This window comes from Trachemys scripta, chromosome 1, assembly GCF_013100865.1.
Source record: "Trachemys scripta elegans isolate TJP31775 chromosome 1, CAS_Tse_1.0, whole genome shotgun sequence".
Taxonomy (NCBI): domain Eukaryota; kingdom Metazoa; phylum Chordata; order Testudines; family Emydidae; genus Trachemys; species Trachemys scripta.
The window spans coordinates 227,187,205-227,208,690 of record NC_048298.1 but is presented as its reverse complement, the minus strand read 5'-3'; the positions used below and the strand labels follow the sequence as shown (position 1 = coordinate 227,208,690).

General features: G+C 39.3%; 1 protein-coding gene across 1 annotated transcript in view; it reads right to left on the bottom strand.

The window, feature by feature from the left end:
• Nucleotides 1–21,486, bottom strand: part of OCA2 (OCA2 melanosomal transmembrane protein) — a 297,190-nt gene that overhangs the window by 79,139 nt on the left and 196,565 nt on the right. The window contains exons 18-21 of the mRNA XM_034759185.1: nucleotides 20,327–20,454; nucleotides 13,310–13,369; nucleotides 12,589–12,693; nucleotides 4,731–4,824 (exon numbers count right to left, since the gene is read on the bottom strand). Of these exons, the coding sequence (XP_034615076.1) occupies nucleotides 4,731–4,824; nucleotides 12,589–12,693; nucleotides 13,310–13,369; nucleotides 20,327–20,454 (387 nt within the window). The remainder of the gene's footprint in view (nucleotides 1–4,730; nucleotides 4,825–12,588; nucleotides 12,694–13,309; nucleotides 13,370–20,326; nucleotides 20,455–21,486) is intronic.

The following is a 21,486-nucleotide window of genomic DNA, read 5'->3' as shown; positions in this document are numbered from 1 at the left end:
GCTGTCTTGACCAATCCAGTGGACTCTAGTTCACTACTGTCATAATCTGTATGTAAAAGGGGTGATGTAAAATATCATTGGAAAACTAATAACTCATTGAAATTATGCTTCTTGAAATGTATTTGAAAAGCCATGCATAAGCCCAGTCTGACCTAGACAAAGCATTTGGATTAGTTTTTTTGACCAGCCTGCTTGTCAGGCAGAGAGAGTGAAAGTACATTTATATAAAAGGTAAACAAATCCATCAAGCTAACAAAGGGAAGAGGTAACGACTCAAGTATCACCAGCAGATAAGGAACCAACGTGAAATCTTCATCAGATTTCACGGGATCTCTTCCCAGAAGGAGGAAAAAACTTTATTCGAGAACACATTTCAATGACACACTGGACTATAAAGACAGGGTGTCTGAACCTCAAATGATAAGTAATTGAATCAATTGATTGTGTACTGTATAACTGAATTACAATAGGGTATCAAGTAAGGTCATTTATGAAAGCTAATGACACACTAGTGATAATGTCATTGTGAAATGTATGTATTAACACTATATGAGTAATTATGGGTACTCATTGATATTATGCTTTGAAGTCTGTGACCAATCAAAGGGAGAAAAAGGTTTTCTCCCAGAGTAGAGGGAAGGCAGTTAGCTATCTGTCTTCAATTAAATTAAGCCAGGTGTGATCAAAATAATGGAATTCCCATTTATATACGAATTGGCAGGGGGGTGGGAAGTCCACAGGAAGGGAAGAATAACTTGAGGTCATCTTGAGTCTGGGGGGAAAAACTGAGTTTGGGAAGATATAAGGAGAAAGAAGATGCCATCCTGGCATCCATCACTGGACAGACACAAGGCGCTGGAGCTCTTGAAAGCTGAGAAAGAAAGGCCCTTCAATCAAGGGGGCTGAAGTTTCTGGGAACTGAATATAGGTGGGAAACATACTTAGGCAAAAGATCTTTCACCTAGGAAGACAAGAGAAACTGGCACCTTGTACTTCTGTGGAAGTTCCTAACTGAGAGAGAGGGAGAAAGATTGGTAAGAAATCTACTTTGGTAGGTCAGTTAGCCAAGCAAAAAATGCATGGGGAACAACAGATTTCCATTTTTGTAAAATGATTCTTTTGGCTACTGTAAGTGCTGCAGCAATCCATTTCCTGGTATTACTCAGACAGGGTAGATCTTCTAGAACGTCTACTTTGAACCAAGACTATAGCTTGTTAAATCTTAGCCACTAGAAAGCATACTTTACATTTATTTGCTTGTAACCATCTTGCACTTTAACTCACTTAAAACCTCTCTTTTCTTGATAAACTTGTTTTACTTTTAAATCTATACTAAGCCAGTGCTGTGTTTGAATATAAGTGCTGTTAACTCCAATTAAGGCAACGAGTTGCTGTGCTTTCGTCCCTTAAAGGAGCAATGGACCTTATTACTCCTCTGAACGTTTCAGAAAATGGCTGGGCATTTCAGGGCAAATGGTTTTGGGGAAATTCAGGATTGGGGGTGGTTTGGGGTCACATGGCTAGTAGTAAGCACCGCTGGTGAAGACCAGAGTGTGGCTGTAGAGTTGCTGAACTAGGGCTGCTTAACCATAGACACTCCATAAATTCTTGTATGCTGGCTGGGAGCATCCATACAGAGAGCTACAGTAGCAGAGCACTTTAAGGCACTCAAGGACAAGCAGTGACACCACCTCTCACTGGTCTGGATTGTACCCCAAAACCCCACTTCCATGGCAGCCACTGCAGAGTTGGGAGAGTAGTGAGAGTATTTCCTCATCCCTACCTTCCCCCCCCCAAGAGTACCCACAACTGCATGAGGCGCAACCAGGGGCAGAAAAGAAGAAGCAGCATAAATTTAAATGCCCTAGTACTAGCGTTCAAGGGCATTATCCAGTGCCAGGGAAAGGGCCAAGTGGTGAACTGACCCTCCTACACTAGCCTTTACCCTAGGCCCTGCTAATGAATGCAACATTTACCCTAGCCCCGCTAACGATGTCTCAACAGAGTCTTGCTGCTGTGTACTGCAAACAAACAAATTGTAAATCCATGTTTGGTGAGTCAAATTGCACTGGTTAGTCAAATTCCCCTACACAATGGCTTGTGTACTTAATTTCCTTGATTGCATGGGTGGTTGGTAGGATCCAGTCTCTGCTCAATGCAGCAGAGAATCACATTATAATTGTATTGTATAGTTACAGTACAATAGGATTAGTTGCCCTCATGGGATTTCTTTACACCATTTCAACACAAATAAATTCTTCCTTTGTAATGAATTTCAAAAAGGTCATCACTGTTTTTTTCATAGGAGAAGATTGGTCCAGTCTTTTTTGGCTGCTAGAGCACTTTAAACAAGTGTATTCTGAGCATTTTTCATTCTTAAGTTCCAGTCACTGCTCTGACACCAAGTTCCCCTTCACTGGCTTCCAAGATATAGCAGATTGTTTTGCAATGTGAGCACCAAGAGGGTCTGTACCTTGGCCTGCAGGCAATCCATCTCCTGACTGACATGTTTCATTCAGCCTTCCACAGTAGCTACTTCATTTGAAATACCTTCAACTTAATTTTCACATAATGACAATGGGCTGTATAGAGAGTTCATTTCTGAGTTTACTAACTAATAATGATAATCCTCTATGAAGCTATTCATCTAGGTACTTAGTATCAAAGCACTTCTTGTATTCACATAGTGCTTTTCATTTAAATAAATCCCAAAGCACCGTTCACACCTTTACCAATTTTGCATACTTCATACATACATACATACATGAATCACTGTCTCTCTTTAAGAGCACATGATGATACAACAACAAATATGGACAAGAAGGTAAGTGAAACTTTAGAAATGACAGCTGAGTTCTACTAAAAAGCCCAAAGGGGTTAAGTATCTGAGTCCTGCTTAATTCCAATGGAATTTGGCCACCTAACTCCCTCTTCTGAAAATCCCAGCCAACCACTTTAATGAAACTGGAGTAGTATCTTAGAGATGCACGGAGGCAAGCATGAGCAAATTCTGGAAATAAGAGGATACTCTGACACTTCTTAGGTTTGTCTAGACAATCAGTTGATGCACAGCAAACTGGGAGTAAACCTACAGCACACTAGCATGAGATATGCTAATTGTCCATGTGGACCGTGCTACCATGCACTAAAAGTTCCCTAGTGCACACTGACCTGTTGCTGTTTGAAATGAAAGTAGATTAAAATGTATTAGGGAACTTTTAGTGCATGGTGGAACAGTCCGCACAGTTAGCGCACAGCAGGCTAGTGCACTATAAATTTACATCCCAGCTCACTGCAAACTAACTCTTTGTCTAGCTAAGCCCTTACTTTAACAAATGCTAATACTTCATACCCCTGTGATGAAGAGGGATAGATCAGCTGACTAAGTCACAATGATGACTATGAAAAGATGTCCCAGTAACAAATGATTGGTGATTAATATAGTGTCCAACCTCTGCAATGCACCCTTAAAAGTCAAAGTCAATTTGTCAATTACATCATCATAATCCTTGCTGGGTATTAAGGTCATTTGAACTAGCAATCACTTAGCTCAATAAATGAGAGAAGGTCTGCATAGAACAGGAAGCTCAATTTGGGTTTAAGTTTGTATTGTGGAAAATCAACATGAATTTTAGCAGCATCTAAACAAGTATCTAAATATTTATAAGATGAAACATATCACAATATCATAAATTAAATTCTTACATTTAATTAAATAATTAATTATATATTAAATTCTCAGGTACAGTCAGCAATTAAAATCAACATAGCTTTATTATTCTACTAAAATCACACACTATTGTAATTGCACTTAAAAACAGACTAGTCAGTACTTTTGTAAGATCCTGTTGTAACTCATTCATAACCAATGACAGTGAAGTATTTGTAGAATATAAAAAAGAATAACCAGCATAAAGGTGAATTCAAGTGCTACCAGATGGCTATCCTATACAGCTATTATAAATTAGAATGCCGACTGGGCCTGCAACAGATCCTTGTGGGACTCCTTTAATAATAAAGGTTGGCAGAGAAATAAATCCATCTAATTTATCACATTGTTTTATGTTGAGGCAGATTAATTACAGCAGCAACACAAGGAACCCAAGTTAGCACCAAGATGATATTTTATTTTTAGCTAAAATACCACCAGGTTTTATTCAGCTTTCCTTACTAAGGCACAACTCCCACTGACTTCAATTCAAGTTGACTTCAATGGGTGTTTTGTCTGAGTAAGGAGTGCTAAATAAGGTAGTGAATAGATCTGTATGTAGTCTTCTGGGCTTGAGCCAAAGCCCACTGACGTCAATGGAAAATCTCCCAATGTCTTCAACGGCCTTTGGACCAGACTTTTAGATCACATATATTATAAGTTAACTGCATGTCCTTTTAAATAAGCCACTATGGCATCTATGAATCAGAACGCTAAATTTGTCCTTTTCTTTTTCCTCACAAAGGATCTGAACCTTTAAGCACCATCTGGACAGCATCTCTGTGCATTTAGGCTATGTTATGCATATTTGGCCTTCAAACACAGATTGCAAACAAATCAGAAATAAACTCTATTATGGGGTATGCAGCAGACACTCATTAAGGGCCTGATTCAATGCCCTCCAAAGTCCATATGAACCGAGTGTGTTTTCTATAATAAAATTATGGAGCCTTATTGCTCTTGAGCTATTCTGTGGAATGTTTATACATACAGTAATTTTGAAATTATTACAGTCCCTTACCTCCAAGACACGCACCCATGGCCAATGAAAAGATTAGTGGTTTCACAGGCAGGTTAACATCAGGATCTTGACTCAGGTTAAGAAGCACGGGAATCTGTTATTGAAAAAAATATAAACAAAAACACCCGCATATATATATATATATATGGTAACACTAACCATGAACTGAGCATCAACAAAATCCATTTAATTAAACAATTGAAAATGCTACCAAGAGGTAAGCTATAATATTGGTCTTTTTACAAGCATAGAATTCTCCTCTTGCCTTTTGGGGACTCCCAGTAGGAAGACCTTCCCTGCTAGAGCCTCTTTCACCAACTGAGCCTATGCCACAATTCAGACATAAGACCCCAGCAATGCTTGACTGAATTAGGGCCTAGCAGCGCAGACATTTCCTGGCCATGGTCTGAGACCTGGAGGACAGCTGACTCCTTAAGCACCCCTTAAGTGTCCCCTGTTGAGGGGAGGCAGAGGAACAGACACAGATCCAGCACAGTAACACCCAGAAAATAGTTCTCTGCTAGGCATTCATGGCCAGATCACAGACTCTTTAGGACACTCCCACTAGAGAATCTGGTCCTATATTTATAGTGTGCCAGTTGAGGCATTATTGATAGGCTTTAGCCCCATTTGTTCCTAATGACCTGTTGCCACTACTGGTTGAGGCCACTGAAATCTACTAGAAACAACAAGTCACACCAGGAAAGTATATGATTCTTTATATCTTTTCTAGAGACAAACATACATTATAATGATTTAAAGTAAGAACAAAAATCTTGTAATTTTCTTAAATTAAAAGGGGGCATCCACATTTTAAAATCTTGTATAAACTATATTTAATACCTTGTTAGAAACTCGAACATATATTTTACCCCACCAGTTTTATGGTTATCTACTTATTTGACAAATTGATTTTGCTTTCAGTTAGAAATGTGGCGACTTCTTCTTCTTATTAAAAGTCTACTTAGTCTGTTTGTCAAAAACATCAATAGTGTCATCCTTCTGAGAACAATAGAGACAGCAGGATTGGATTGTTTACCTTTAATTCCCTCAGATAGCTGCTTTTGCAGCAAGAGAAGAAAAATATTGCAAAGTCATGCATTATCAATAGATATGTTTGTCTCCGTGATGGAGTACTGTATCACATATATTTTTTTCTTTTAAAGGAACTTCAAATCCAACATATAATCATCACCAAACAATAACTGTTATAAGTCAAATTTGGGGTCTGATGTACTATAACCTTCTTCCACATATTTGAAAAGTATTTCTCCTGGGTTTAGGATTTTAATGTAGTGTACATGTATCCTTTGATAATAACAGCTACTCTCCACAAGCATTGCTGCATCTTGAACTTGAACTTTTAAGAACTGGATTGGAGTTGAAAGAAAAATAGTCAGTTAAAGTTCCAGAATTCCAGTTCAAAATATTTCATTGAGCCAAGGAATGCCCCAAGTTTTGTGAACTACCCCAGCTGACACACGTAGAGTACAGAGTCTCATGAAAAGACTAATTCTTAATGCCACCAAATCAATGTTGGATACAACACAACCACATTGTTTCAGTTCCATCCAAGCGTTTCCTCATTCTAATGACTCTGAGTAGTGTATGTAGAATCAAACATCTTGCACTTCAGTAGTAACTCTTGGAGGGTGTTTCAGGGCCCCTCTCTCTCATGCCTCTTCTCAAATCCACAAACAACTCAAAGACCTTTTTCTGGTAAAACACCCCGTGCAGTTTATTTACAATATTGTTTTCCACCACCTTCATACACTATATGGCCTTATATCTATAGGCCTAGGGAGCCCTCAGCTCCTGAGACAAGGAGGGAAAGGTAATCTCCCTCTCTCTTTCTGCTACCTCCCTCCCTTCCTCTTCCTTCCTTTTACATCATCTGCCTAATAGTCTGAGTAGCCTCTTAGTTCTCCTCAGCACATCCATTAGGCACAGCTCTGATAATTGGGTCTGCTCTGGAATCATTATTAAAGCTGCAGTGACCAGAGTACTGGCTCAACTGCTGTTGCCCAGCACTCTGTCACATAGGGCCTGATCCAAAGACCATTGAAGTCAATGAGAATCTTTCCATTTTCTTCACTGGCTTTTGGATCAGGCCTTTCATCGTTGGATGTCTCCTCTTTTAACAATAATATTTTACACAGGAGAAGTCAGTGTATGAACTTGAATTTAAGAGCAGTGCTTCTCCATTTCTCCCATTAAATAACATTTAATGTCATTTGTAATGTTAATCTATACAATTATATGTGCTATGCATCACTTTTGAACTCACTCTGAAAGCTTAAAACCTCAGTCTCATTTACAGATGCAATTAACCCAGTGCTGCAAATAGAGACATAAAATATTAAATGGTTGGAAGGAAATGTGTCATTCTAGGCTTCAATATATTTTTTCAGATGAGGATTACTTATAAAACTGCCTTTGAACCAAGCTGTATATATTTACAAGGGTCTGCAGCAAGTCAATTTGGTTATTACAAAGCAGGATGCATTTGGCGAAAGCAAACAGTACTGCTACCTTTCCCGTATTTATTTCATGTTCTTTGGAATTCAATAATGTTTTGAAATTTTTTAGCTACAACATAGTGCCCTTCAATAGAGGCAAAAGCCAATGTCTATTTGTGTGTCAACCATATGCCAAAGCTTATGCTCCTTTCTCCTACCCTCTAGAGGGACTATAAACCATACAGACAACAGTAGCTATATGAGAGCAACAACTTTATATCAGAAGATTAATGTTTCTTTCTTACACTCCTTTCCTTGTTTTTATTGAGGAGAAATCTCTCCTTCACTAATTTCTAGAGAGCTTGCTAGCTTTTCTGGAAAGTTTAATGTGCTGTTGGAAGGATTTAGGGAAAGTGAAGGATGGGGTTCAGCAGAGCAAGGCCAACTTCTCTTTGCCCTTTCGCTACAGGGCTAAGTGCCTGCCTGCAGATACTGAGACAGACGGCATGTCTGTGGAAAATAATTATTGCACCTGAAAGTAAGAGGAATGCCCTCAAACATGTTATATTAAGGCAATCCCCTCACTAACCTTGATTCTACAAATGTATAAACTGATGTGCACAGAACAATCCAGGCATCTAGCAGCTTTCTATAAATGACACCTTTAATTAAAATAGTGTCAGTTAAGAGTGTATTTATTTATACTGTATTATATGTTGTGGTTAGTGCATGGAATGTGTTACAAACATAAAAGTAAAGCAAATATAAAAATCTGAAGATAAACATTTTCTTCACTGCTTTTATAACACATGATTATATTGGTATTAATTTATGTGGAGTCAATTTTATAAATGTATGAAACAAACATTGGGGTTGTTACGTTGGTGTAAACAAACAAACAAAAACTGTAGGAAATACCAACGAGTGGGAATCAGCCTCAGGAAATAAATTCAGATCCAAGGAGTATGAATGATTCTACAAGATGCAGTATGTCTTCATATTCCTCTCAGCTCTGTGCCATAAAAGAAGCCTGGGATGATGTCCCCAAAACTAAAGGAAGAGTGTAAAGCAGTGACTCTGAAGAAGATTTGGGGGACATGGTGGATAATCAGCTGAACATGAGCTCCCAGTGTGATGCTGTGGTCAAAAGAGCTAATGTATCCTGTGATGCATAAACAGGGGAATCTCAAGTAGAAGTGAAAAGGTCATTTTACCTCTGTATTTGGCACTAGTGCAACCATTGCTGGAATACAGTGGTCCAGTTCTGGTGCCCACAATTCAAGAAGGATGCTGATAAATTAGAGAGGGTTGAGAGAAGAGCCACATGAATGAATAATGAATTAGAAAACATGCCTTATAATGACAGACTCAAAGTGCTCAATCTATTTAGCTTAACAAAGCGAAGGTTAAGGAGTGACTTGATTACAGTCTATAAGTCCCTACATGGGGAACAAATATTTGATAATGGGCTCTTCAATCTAGCAGAGAATGGTATAACCCACGGCTACAAGCTGAAGCTAGACAAATTCATACTGGAAATAAGGCACAGATTTTTAACGGTGAGAGTAATTCACTATTGAAACTATTTACCACGCGTTGTGGTGGTCTCCAGCACTGACAACTTTTTAATTCAAGATGGGATGTTTTTTCTAAAAGATATATTCTAGGAATTATTTTGGGGGAAGTTGTATGGCCTGTGTTAGACAGAAGGTCTGACTAAATGATCACAATGGTCCCTTCTAGCCTTGGAATATATGAAAATACTTAGAAAAGAACCTGACTCAACAGGTTTTGCGGGTTTTTTCAAACCCCCTTGCTGGAATTGGAATGGAGGGCACTCAGCAAATTATGTGGAAATTGATTTTGGTATGTGACTCAAACATAGGATTGAAAGGGATCTCCCAAGTCATTGAGTCCAGTCCATGCTATTGCAGGCAACTCCATCATATAATCCCATTCATAAACTTAGCAAAGCTCCATTTTACAACTAGTTAGGTTATTCATCTCTTCTATTCTTATTAGGAGGTTGTTCCAGAACCACACTCCATTGATGGTTAGAAATCATCTTCTAATTTCTACCTTGAATTTGTTCATGGCCAGTTCATTCCCATTTGTTCTTGTGCCAACATTGTCCTTTAACTTAAATAGCTTTTCACAGTCCCTGGTGTTTACCCCCCTGATGTATTTATAGAAAGCCATCATGCCCCCACTCAGCCTTTGTTTTGCTAGGCTAAACAAATCAACTTCTCTTAGTCTCCTTGAGTGAAATAGGCCCTCCATTTCCTTGATCATCCTTTGTTTTACATCATTTGTAAACAAAAATATCACAAAGTGGGCATACTCAAAACGGGGCATATTTTAAAAATTTGGTAACATTTTTTCATACAATTTTCTTATCAAGTTTCCTAATTACTAAAGATAATTTTTAAGCAGGAGCTTGATCTTAACAGACACAATCTTCAATTTCATCTCACAGTGTAAAACATAATGATGATTGGTACAGAATTCATTTTTATGGGGAAAAAAAACCAGTCACACATGTAGGATCAAGGAGAAGGAAAAGCTAGGTTGTGATGGGGAAAGCTCTCCTTGAAGCACATATATAGATAATGCATTACATTGTGGCTATTAAGCCATGGAGAATATTGGCAGTGAGGAAGAAATGTGCTGCAGCTCACTCAGACAGAATTCCTTTTTCTACTCAAGGTAGCTCATGCTGCTGCAGCAACAGCATTTCAATCACCCTTTGAAAGGGAGTGATGGGCATTCCTCTCCCAGCTGGCCCAGTTCTGATAGGTAGTAATAGAGTCCCTCTCTCTCTTCCCACTGCTGAAGCTAGAAACACTGCCAGTCCTATCCAGGAAGAGTGTCTTCAGCTACCCCACAGGTCTGTGCCCAATGCCAGCATAGGGACAGAAGGGAGGGTGGAAGGTACCATGTCACATCTCTCCTGTGCACTTGCATAAGGACACACACAAGCTGGCCTGCACATACTTGATAATTGTGTGTTCTTTATTCAAGTGTTTTCTTTAAACCTTAATTTTATACCATGTTAAATTCGTGGTACATATTTTTCTAAGAATTACACACTAGAAAAGTGTTTGTTTGGAATGAAAACTGCACACGCTGTTCAAAATGTGTATTCATGGGAAAATGTATCTGTAGTTCTCAAAACCATTGATGTCTCATTAAGGACAGTCTGTCTCTGCAGATTGCTAGGGTCCAGTCTTACACTTTTACCACTGGACTGGAATACTGAAGCTTGTACAGAACACTCTGGTAAAGTAGAAGACAAAGGGAAATCCAAAAATTAAAGTGACATTGAGGGCATTAGATACCTATGAAAAATACAGCACTGAAAATGAAAAGCACCTGTCAGTTTTAGAGATAAATAGTTGCAGGTCAAAATCAGTCTGGTTTCTAACAATGAATTGTCAAGTTTCAGTCAGCTTGCCAGCAATGTGGTTAATAGAAATTATTTATTACAGTACATTGAGTAAGTAGTATTAAAAGTCAACTAAAACTAGGATTTATTATAGCTACATTTTTAGTCCCTGGTAATAAAAGAAAAAATATATATAAACAGATGGCTCAACATATGCAGCTTATAAAACAAATCAATTAAAATAAGGAACATGATTTTTATTACCATTATATCACCTAACATTTTTAGGGGAAAACTCCCTGGCTACTGAATTAACAGTGCTAAGACAGCAGGCATTTAAAATGAAAAAATAAAGCATTTAAGCTGGATTGTTGTGCGTATATTCAACACACACACGGTAAGGAGAACAGGGGCATTGAAAAAAATCAAGAATATTTTTGTGGAATGAAACAAAACAATATTATGTGATTAACCATATGCATTCGGCAAGCATAAACAGCCAGACATATTGTCCAGCATGAAAAGCTTACAGTTCTGTACATAAAACACAAGAGATACAATAATTGAGTATCCACTTTCTGAACTAGTAGGCCCTACTCTTTTGTATCTGCCCTTAGATACATATAGATACAGTGATTTTCAATTTTTTTAGGCTGCATAACCCTTTCCAAATAATGTAATCTACTGTGTACTGCCATCTGAGGTAGGTTCATAATATACCTATGATTATATTGCCAAGTTTCACTAAATAAAATATGCCACTACAGGATTTTTCTTATGTACCCCCTTGTTAAGAGCTCATGTACTCCAGTTTGAAAACCACTGAACCAACTTATCGTGGAGTTTTCTTCTTGTTGCTCTTTTTCTAACAACACATAACTATTACAAAATTTAGACCAAACTTATTGGAATGTGTTGAAAACACACTTTATTGCTGAGCTGGATGGACAGAAGTGTATGTTTCTAAAACATTGACAAAATGCTGAATTCAGCTATCCGATTTTACTTCCACAATTTTCCATCATTTTGATTAAATTAACTGTGACATCATCATCTTTTTAAATGTAGATTTGGGGTAGAAATCTGGATCTTCAATTTTAAATGCTTGAAGTGAACAAAAGACTTTTAGGATTACAATCCATCAGTCAAATTTCAGCCTCCTCTTCTTTTTTTCAGCTCGACCACGGACCCTTGTATTTAGAATCAATCATATTTGTTAAGCAATGGAGAGATTCCATAAATTCTCTTAATCCGTTTTTTGTTTTGTTCTTGTGTGGCTCCAGTTCTTTGTTCCTATTGAGCTCAAACTAGATTAGCCCCAATGGTTAGAGCACTCAACTGGCATGTGGGAGACCCAAGTTCACTTCCCCTCTCTGCCTGATACAGAGAAGGGCTTTGAACTTCAGTTTCCCACATTGCAGAGAATGCCCTTACCACTGGGCTAAAGGTTGCAAATGCAGACTGCCTCCTCCTCCTTTACTGGGTTGGGCCTTTCCGATTCTCTCCTGTTGAAGCTGTTCCTTTTTTATATAAATAATTAAATGGGCATTGGCACAGGGACTTGATCTTGGGTCTCTCAAATTCTAGGTTAGTGCCCTAAGCATCAGTTTTCATAGAGTAGTTCTCACTCTTTCCTTGGCCCAATGACTATTCATTGTCATTATGAATTATTATGAACTGACACTATGGATTTAATGCGAGAAGAAGAAGATTTGAGAGCCAGATACTTAAAAGGCCAGAAGCCCAGGCCCAGTGCAAAAATGCAAGTACAATGGAGCACTTAATTTAATACTTAATCATCATAATGGCATTTGCAAATCTGATATTTGCATGTTCAAATTGCCACTGAAATGCCTAAATGGGATGAATAAGCCCAGTAATAATATTCACTGCCTCTAAGAGGTGGGGGGAATTGTAACACAGTTAAGGTCTCACAAAGCAAGCTTGTTATCAAATAGTTGGACTCACTGCGCATAATGGAAGGAAGAAATGCAACTGCTGAAGAGAGACATACCATTGTAGCTGTGAATGGAATGTTGTCAATTAGGGAGGAAGCCAGAGCAGAGACCCAGAGTACTAAAATGATAGCAACTGCTAGGCGTTGATCCTCGGGAACCACCTGGTATTAAAAAAAATGAAGTTACAACTCCATTTAAACTGAAAGCTAGTCGGCATTTTTTTTCAGCTCTAGCAATAACTTGATATGTCTGCCTGCTACTAATGGCATCATTGTACAGATTCTTCACTAAATCATCAACACACTCATTTTTAAAAAGGTGATATGAATATAAAATAAATTTTTAAAAAGAAATAACTGAAGGATTTATACACAATTCTACCGATTCAACAGAACCGCGGGAAAGGAGGCACGCAGCAAGTGACATTTCTAACAATCATGTTTATGTTTCATACAAGAAATGTCCTGTGCAGCTATAATTATACAGCGTTTTTTTTCCTCTGTACATTACCCCCCCACACCTTGTTTTATGAATTAAAACTACAGAAAAGACGTACTATTCAGATAAGATTATATATTCTGGCTTTGGAGAGGTATACACGATGTATATTGAAGACCATTCACACTGAAGGATGAAATGCACCCATTGCACATCTGATGCAGAACTACAACCCTTCACATAGCCTTCAATATGCAATGATTAGTCAGTCTATTTATTAAAGCCATACAAATATTTCTCTAGCTTGGAAATGAAATAACTGTAAACGTTGAAATGTACCTTTATTAACAAAGCTGTCTGTTCTCCTATATAATCTATTAAATGAAGATGAGCCAAAGCCTAAAAGAGAAATTTAGATCAACCAATAGTACGTGAGCAAATATGCAGTTGAAACAAATACTTTAAAGTGAATTAAAACAAAGCCAACAGGTATTTTCTCTCAAAAATGTGTCAATATTCACCCTATGTAAGGTACACATTACAGCTGGGCAAGCTACTGAGAACAGTAGAAATGTCAACAGAGCCACATTATTTGAGGAATTTTGTTGCATTTGAAATGTCAACCAGATTCTCTAAAGGGAATGTAGGACACAGACATCTCATCTCCATTAACAACACCACTCTGAGGTTTAAAGTTTCCCTTCTTCTGGAGTGGATGCATTTTGTTTGAATACTTGAGTGCAAATTATTTTAAACCTAAAGAAACCCTAGATAGATATGAACCAAGAACCTAGAGCAAATATTCCAAATTTTGGAAAGTTCAGGCTGAAGTTTGTGGCTTATTCCCAGCAAAGAAAGAAAAGAGGGGAAAGAAAGAAAAAGAAAAATGAAAAAGAAAGAATTTCTGTAAAATAGCTGGACTCAGAACCCAAAAAACAAAAACCAATTAATGGTCACATTCTTAGCTACTGCCAAGAAACACATAGTGCAAGTCTGGGAGGTAACACATGGAGATGCAAAGTTACATGAAGTTCACCTTTGCATTTTTCCAGTCCAAGGCCTGTTGCATGTAGGGCTGCTCTAATTTACACTGGCTGCTAACAGTTTCAAGGGATGAAACCACATCCAAATATTGATGCTGTCAAGGCTGATTTCCCACTCTAGCACTTCGAGTGCAGAAGGTGGGGGCCCGCAAGGATTCTAAAAATTAAAACTGGCCACTCCAGGCTTGTATTAAACTCCCAAGGTTATAGGTTTTTTCTGACCTTGGATGGGTAGATGCTGCCATCACCCAAGTGCAAAAACCGCTTTGAGAACCCAGGAAGGCACACTTGGAAATTCCTTCCTGTGGGGGTACCCTCAAGCCCTTTCATCTCCCCTCTCCCCCAGAGGGAAGAGCTGAGAAAGAAAACAAAGGAAATCAGCTGCTGCCATCAGCTAATTAAACAACACGTGCACAAATACCAAGAGGGATTTATAGCTAACTGGCTGGTTGTCCATAAAAGAGAGCTACCCCGCTCCTTTCATTTATCACAGATGCAGCATAGGGATGTCCTGCCCATACCACTATATTGGTGTAGGGAGGGTGGCATGGGAACTTCTACACTGGTTCTGTGGCAGCAGAGGAATCCCATCTCTCTTGTATTATAGTTATCTTCCAAGGGTCCACCAGCCCTGGATCAAGATTATGCTGGCAGCACAGCACAAAGTGGCTACATTATACCCTAGATCTGAATGTAAATGTTAAAGGGAAAAAAAACACCCTTGTTCTTTATTTACTCCATCAGTCCAGACCAGACTATTGAGCCACATATTCTATGGCAGAGGTGGAGAAATTTGAACCCCACCAAGGGAGAATACTAATAACTCAAAACAAATAAAATCAGTGTTCTAAACTTCATTCTCTATTGCCTAGATCTTAGTTAGGGATGTGCACAGGTCATCACACTGAATGTTTAGTTTCCAGTTTTTTATTAGAGGCCAACTCCCATCTTCAGCTTTCCCCAAACTCTTCCCCTTTTCCCAGACCCTAAGCTCAGTTCTCACCTCTTAGCTCTGCTCAGCACAGAAGAGGAGGGCGGGCATTGAAGAGAAAGTTATGGGTCCCTGATTCTGCACTGGCCTGGTCCTAGCATGATTCAGAACAGTCATGGGACTCCTCTAACTTATGCCATTGTGGACAGTCTGCATAATGAAGCAGACCCCTGACTTGTCACCTCCCTTTCCAGCATGTCCAGAATGGGATTGGGATGCACTTTTGAGTATCCCATCCCAAGGCTCAGAAGCTCTATTAATACAAATTTTGTTACCTAATGCTGATGGCCTGTCTGTTACAGATACAAATTTCCTACATTTTCATAGCTTCTGAGAATTGCTGGCAGCTCCAAAGAGCCTAGCCTCTTATAATTGTTTTCCCGTGCTACACTAAGCAACAATGGAGCAGTCATCTGAAGCTTCTTCAGGTACATTTCCTACTACACCCTCAAACTCCAGCTGCTCAGGTGGGTTATTGAACAAAAAGAGTACAGGAAGGTCACAGGGGAAAGAGAGCAGGCACCACATGACAGTGATATGAGAGGCACCGGACACATACAATTGAGATGACCCTGAAAGAACAATCAATTCTCTCAAACTAAACAAAACCCTCAGTCTGAGTACCTCTAACCTTTTATTTTACTCTCTCCATTCCCCTATTGAACCATCATGGAGAATATTCATCATAGCTTTGAATGTGAGCAACTGGGAGTCAAACACAGCACTGTCAGAGCAGAAGGCTACAAAAAAGTGCTGCACCTGCTGTAACACAGCTGAGCCAGAGATATTAGTGTGGTTCAGCTGCCAGCAGTCTCTCCTTCTGGGCCAGGAGGTTTAACATTCAAATTCCAAATATGAAGTTAGGCTCAAACTTAATGTCCATGTTTTTGTGTGGTACTAGGGAGAATGACACTGCAATGACAGGGGAACTGTCTTTCAGTTTTTAGGTCTATCTCTGATGTCATCGCTGGTGGAAGATCAAGATATAATGGCACTCATGAAAAAGAATTGAGGATAATTGTAGTGTCCTACCTAGTAAGTCCCTTGTGTTAAAGATAGTTAGAATATCTAGAGCAATACTGTGCTGTACATTAATTACACATGTACAAAGGGAAAAATTGTACTTTTAGTCTAGATTACTTTTACTTTAGAAAAAGAGAATAAATACAGAGGGAAGCAGGGGAAAGGAGAGGATGCACAGTGATTCTTATATAATGTTCTGCATTTGAAATGAAAAACAAAATGGCAGCTACCTCACTGCTGACCCTGAAAGAGGGAAGAATCGCTTCTGCATTTAATGTTGCAGTACCCAGAAAACAGATGACTACATCTTTCAGTTAAATTCCTCCATACACTCTACAAACACCAGAAGGGAATGTTTAATCTAAAGAAAAGTCTCTTTTACTGGAAAATTCAAAACTATTAAACATTTGTATTAGTTTTTTAAACATATCTAAATTTGGTTTCTACTTGCGTGCCCCTTTAAAAGTTTCATATTTTTAACAAAATGTACAGAGTAGCAACAACATTAATGACATTTGAGCTTTTCCTCCATGTAGCGAAGAGGTATGGCCGCCCTCAGAGATTGACAGTGAGGGGCAGCCAGCTGCCCCCAGCTGGGCAGAACCAGGAAGGCCACGTTCTCCACACCAGAAACAGAGGGGCAGGACAGGAACAGAAAGTATAAAAGGTGGGCCCTGTAGCTCAGTTGGGAGGCAGCTGACAAAGGAGATGGACACGTTTTCCCCACCGCAGATGCAGGAGCCTGCAGAAGACTTCTGCTGTCCAAAGGAGGGCCCCGAGCTACCCATACGTCCAGACACGCTGGACGCTGAGGAGTTGCTGGGACTGCCGCTTGCAGTGTACCCTGGGGAGACGGACGATGACCCTTGGAAGGTACACCCAAGGGGGAGTATAAGAAGTGCCCCAGGGGCAGCCGACCCAAGTCTGGCTGCAGCACTGCCAGAGATTAGGTCAGCGTGTTATGGTCAGGATCCCCGTTGACCCAGTGGAAGACCACTCTGCCGCTGTTAGGGCCCTAGGCTGGGAGTTGGGAAGGGCCAACGTCCCCCGTGCTACTCCTCCCCTGGGGTGGCAATACTCCACGCTCCTTAGGTCAGGAGACCTGGCTTGCTGGGGCGCTCACCCCTTGCCAGAGCCCCCTAGACTGTACTTAGTGCCATGCCATGCCCCAGGGCCTGGGCCTGGGCCTCTGAACTGTTCACTACTCTACCCTGTCTGAGGGTTTGAGTCCTAGAGACAGCTAATTTCCCCTTGTACAGACTGCCATTGCAGGTGCGTGACAGCGAAGAGGCGTGCCCCCCCTCGGAGATTGACAGTGAGGGGTGGCCATGCAACCCTACACGTCTACACTCCAATAATACCCATTTCAAAAATAAACTTCTCAGCATTTAGCTATCAGCAACAAAGCTTTCTCCCCAATTTTTGTAAGTGGAAGAGTTTAAATGTGGTTGCCACTTTTCCAAGGAGCATTTCATCTGTCCCAGTTTGTTTCATAAATTAATGATAGTATGGCTCCAGAGAGCCTGAAGAAATATTGTTTTGTTAACCATTCTTCCAATACCCACCAGTGACTAGAGAAACTATAAAAAAAAGTTCAGGGGATTATATCAATAGAAACTGCAAGATTTCAGTAAATGGCAAAACTGCTTTCAACATGGTTTACTACATTACGTTATAGCCACACTGTGCTCAAATAAAAACATCTAAACTTAAGCTAAAACAGTAGATCAGAGAATGTGACTTACATAAAATGCTAGCACCATAAAACTATGGTGACTTCAGTAGGGATTCCCAGTCCTGCCTAACACATTTCAGGATAGCATTAGAAACTGCATGTGTGAGAATGTATTTGAATGGGTGGCACTAGGTCACAATAGATGAACGAGTGGTGTTCTGAACTCCTTTCAGCTGATCGCAACCTGTCCGATGATCAGAGCCTCCAATAATCTTTCAGTTTACTAGGCTTTGAACTCCTTATTTGGTATATTAAACAGAACTAGCTGACTTATTCATGACAAATATCTGCTGCAAATGTAGTCCATTTTTCTGTTGATGAATTGTTCATAAATAAATTCAGATATACACATCTATTTGCTGGTTTCAGAGTAGCAGACATGTTAGTCTGTATCCGCAAAAAGAACAAGAGTACTTGTGGCACCCTAGAGACTAACAAATTTATTAGAGCATAAGCTTTCGTGGACTGCAGCCCACTTCTTCGGATGCATATAGAGTAGAACATATATTGAGGAGATATATATACACACATACAGAGAGCATGAACAGGTGGGAGTTGTCTTACCAACTCTGAGAGGCCAATTAAGTAAGAGAAAAAAACTTTTGAAGTGATAATCAAGATAGCCCAGTACAGACAGTTTGATAAGAAGTGTGAAAATACTTACAAGGGGAGATAGATTCAATGTTTGTAATGGCTCGCCATTCCCAGTCCTTATTCAATCCTGAGTTGATTGTATCTAGTTTGCATATCAATTCCAGCTCAGCAGTCTCTCGTTGGAGTCTGTTTTTGAAGTTTTTCTGTTGTAAGATAGCCACCCGCAGGTCTGTCATTGAATGGCCAGACAGGTTACAGTGTTCTCCCACTGGTTTTTGAGTATTATGATTCCTGATGTCAGATTTGTGTCCATTAATTCTTTTGTGTAGAGACTGTCCGGTTTGGCCAATGTACATGGCAATGGGGCATTGCTGGCACATGATGGCATATATCACATTGGTAGATGTGCAGGTGAACGAGCCCCTGATGGTATGGATGATGTGATTAGGTCCTATGATTCTGTCACTTGAATAGATATGTGGACAGAGTTGGCATCGGGCTTTGTTACAAGGATAGGTTCCTGGGTCAGTGTTTTTGTTCAGTGATGTGTGGTTGCTGGTGAGTATTTGCTTTAGGTTGGGGGGTTGTCTGTAAGCGAGGACAGGTCTGTCTCCCAAGATCTGTGAGAGACTCCAATGATAGACTGCTGAGCTGGAATTGATATGCAAACTAGATACAATCAACTCAGGATTGAATAAGGACTGGGAATGGCTGAGCCATTACAAACATTGAATCTATCTCCCCTTGTAAGTATTCTCACACTTCTTATCAAACTGTCTGTACTGGGCTATCTTGATTATCACTTCAAAAGTTTTTTTCTCTTACTTAATTGGCCTCTCAGAGTTGGCAAGACAACTCCCACCTGTTCATGCTCTCTGTACGTGTGTGTATATATATCTCCTCAATATATGTTCCACTCTATATGCATCCAAAGAAGTGGGCTGCAGTCCACGAAAGCTTATGCTCTAATAAATTTGTTAGTCTCTAAGGTACCACAAGTACTCCTGTTCTTTTTACATCTATTTGCTATTTATAGTTATTTGACTATGCAAACAAATTTCAAATTATGAGTTGTTTATAAACTGCTCTTTTTGACTATTCGCGGTGTGAGACTGTTCACCTAAGTCAGATCTTGGCCTTATTTCTACACCACGATTGGAAGATTGAAACTTTTATAACAGAATAATGACTAGCGAATACCGAGCATTCTTGTGCATGCACAAATCACCTTGTTTGCATGTGAATGCGGGTATTCATACGAAGATCACCCATTCTCCAAACATTTGTGCCAAACCAAAACAAAAATTTCACATCAACATTCTGAAATAGTGACTCAAATGTGATTGAATCAACCAGCCATTCAGAAATTGAATGCACAAACAACGAATTAAACTATTCAAGCCTCACTTGCACTCAATGTTTTAATGATGATTTTCAGTATTTGAAATTTGGTCTTGTGTGCTAGATCACACAAACCGTTTTCAAACAAATCTCATTTGAAGCCTCTCAGATGAGCCATTTTGTAGTCAGGATATGGGGAAAAGTGAGATTTCTTCAAACTACGACTAACTTCTGTTTTTTCTATGGCTTGTCTAAATAACTTTAAACTTGGTTAAAAAATAATTGTCTGGTCACATGGAATGCACATGTCAAGTTTTAAACTAACCCTCTCCTTATTAGAAATTATGGAAGAGAAAGGGGAAGAGGACAAAATCCAGGTTATAATGAAAAGTGAGACTTCACTCCAGAGCAGCTCTCCCCATTCCATAATTCTGTTCTCTGTTATTATAACTAAACTATTAACAGAAATATTACAGAGCTTTCACCCCCTTCGTGTGTGAGCCCTCTATTCAGGATGATGCTTGCCCCCATTATTCGAGTTCTTCTTGCAATTCTAACTGTCCAGATTATAGAAATCACTGGTTAAAAATAAAGAGGACTAAGTGCATTTTTGTCTTAATTCTTCTTACCTCCATTAGAACAAACAGTGCTGCAAAGAAAAGAAGTGTTGCCCATTCCACTCTGTTTAGTATCATCTCAAAATCATGGATGTCAGCTAACACTAGTAGCCAAATAGCTCCCAACATTGCAATCCACCCTGCATTAAAAAAGGAGAACAGGGAGTATTTGTTACATTTTCTAGATTTGTCTAAGATGCACATTTATTTTTCTAAGGACATAAAATATACAGTAACACATTTTTCATTTAAACATTTTCTGACCTATTTTTTTGTGCTGACTGTAGCAACGAAATTTCACAAAGCTCTTTTACAAGAATATGTTCTAGATTTATGTAGAAATAGAAACCTTGTACAAATGTAGGAGGAGATCCACGTTTGATTAACAATCTTATGCTGTTGGGGCCAGCAGTTTCTGGGAGTGCTGAGGAATCAACAAGTATGTTCAGGCTTTAGCAAGAGGAAGCATCTTGTGCTGCTGAAAAATCCACTGAGTTTGCTTCACAAATAAAATTCCATCTGATTAGGATAGGCACTGAAAGGCGTTCTCTGTCCAGTCCTCCTCATACAGGATATTTTGGCTAAAGGATAAACTGAGGAAAGGAAGGCTATTCCAGGATAGGGGGTTCTCTCTTAAAAACAGTGATAAACTATGTATATATGGAGTATTCATGTACCGACATTTACATATATACTGTATATAGATGTTAATACAGTTAGACAGACAAAGTGGGTGAGGTAATCTCTTTTACTGGACCAACTTCTGTTTGTGAGAGAGACAAACTTTCAAGCTTTCTCACCAACAGTAGTCCAGTAAAAGAGATTATCTCACCCACCTTCTATGTCTAATATCTTGGGACTATCATGACTAAAATAACACAGCATACATTAATACACTTATACACTTCTTTTCATCCACAGATGTCTAAAAGCTCAAAGCTCAATATTCAACCAGGAAAAACAACCACAGAATTTCCTGACTCATACTCTAGGGTTATTGTCAACATTATTTAAATGTATTCTGGAACTGTCTGTGCATGAAATGGCAATTTTTGCCAAGGGACTATGCCAAATTTCAAGCCAAGAAACCAGATTTCAAAGAGAATTTTCACTAGGCATATGCCCATTTTTGCTCAGAAGGAAACTCGACTGGATAAGGGGCCAATATTTGG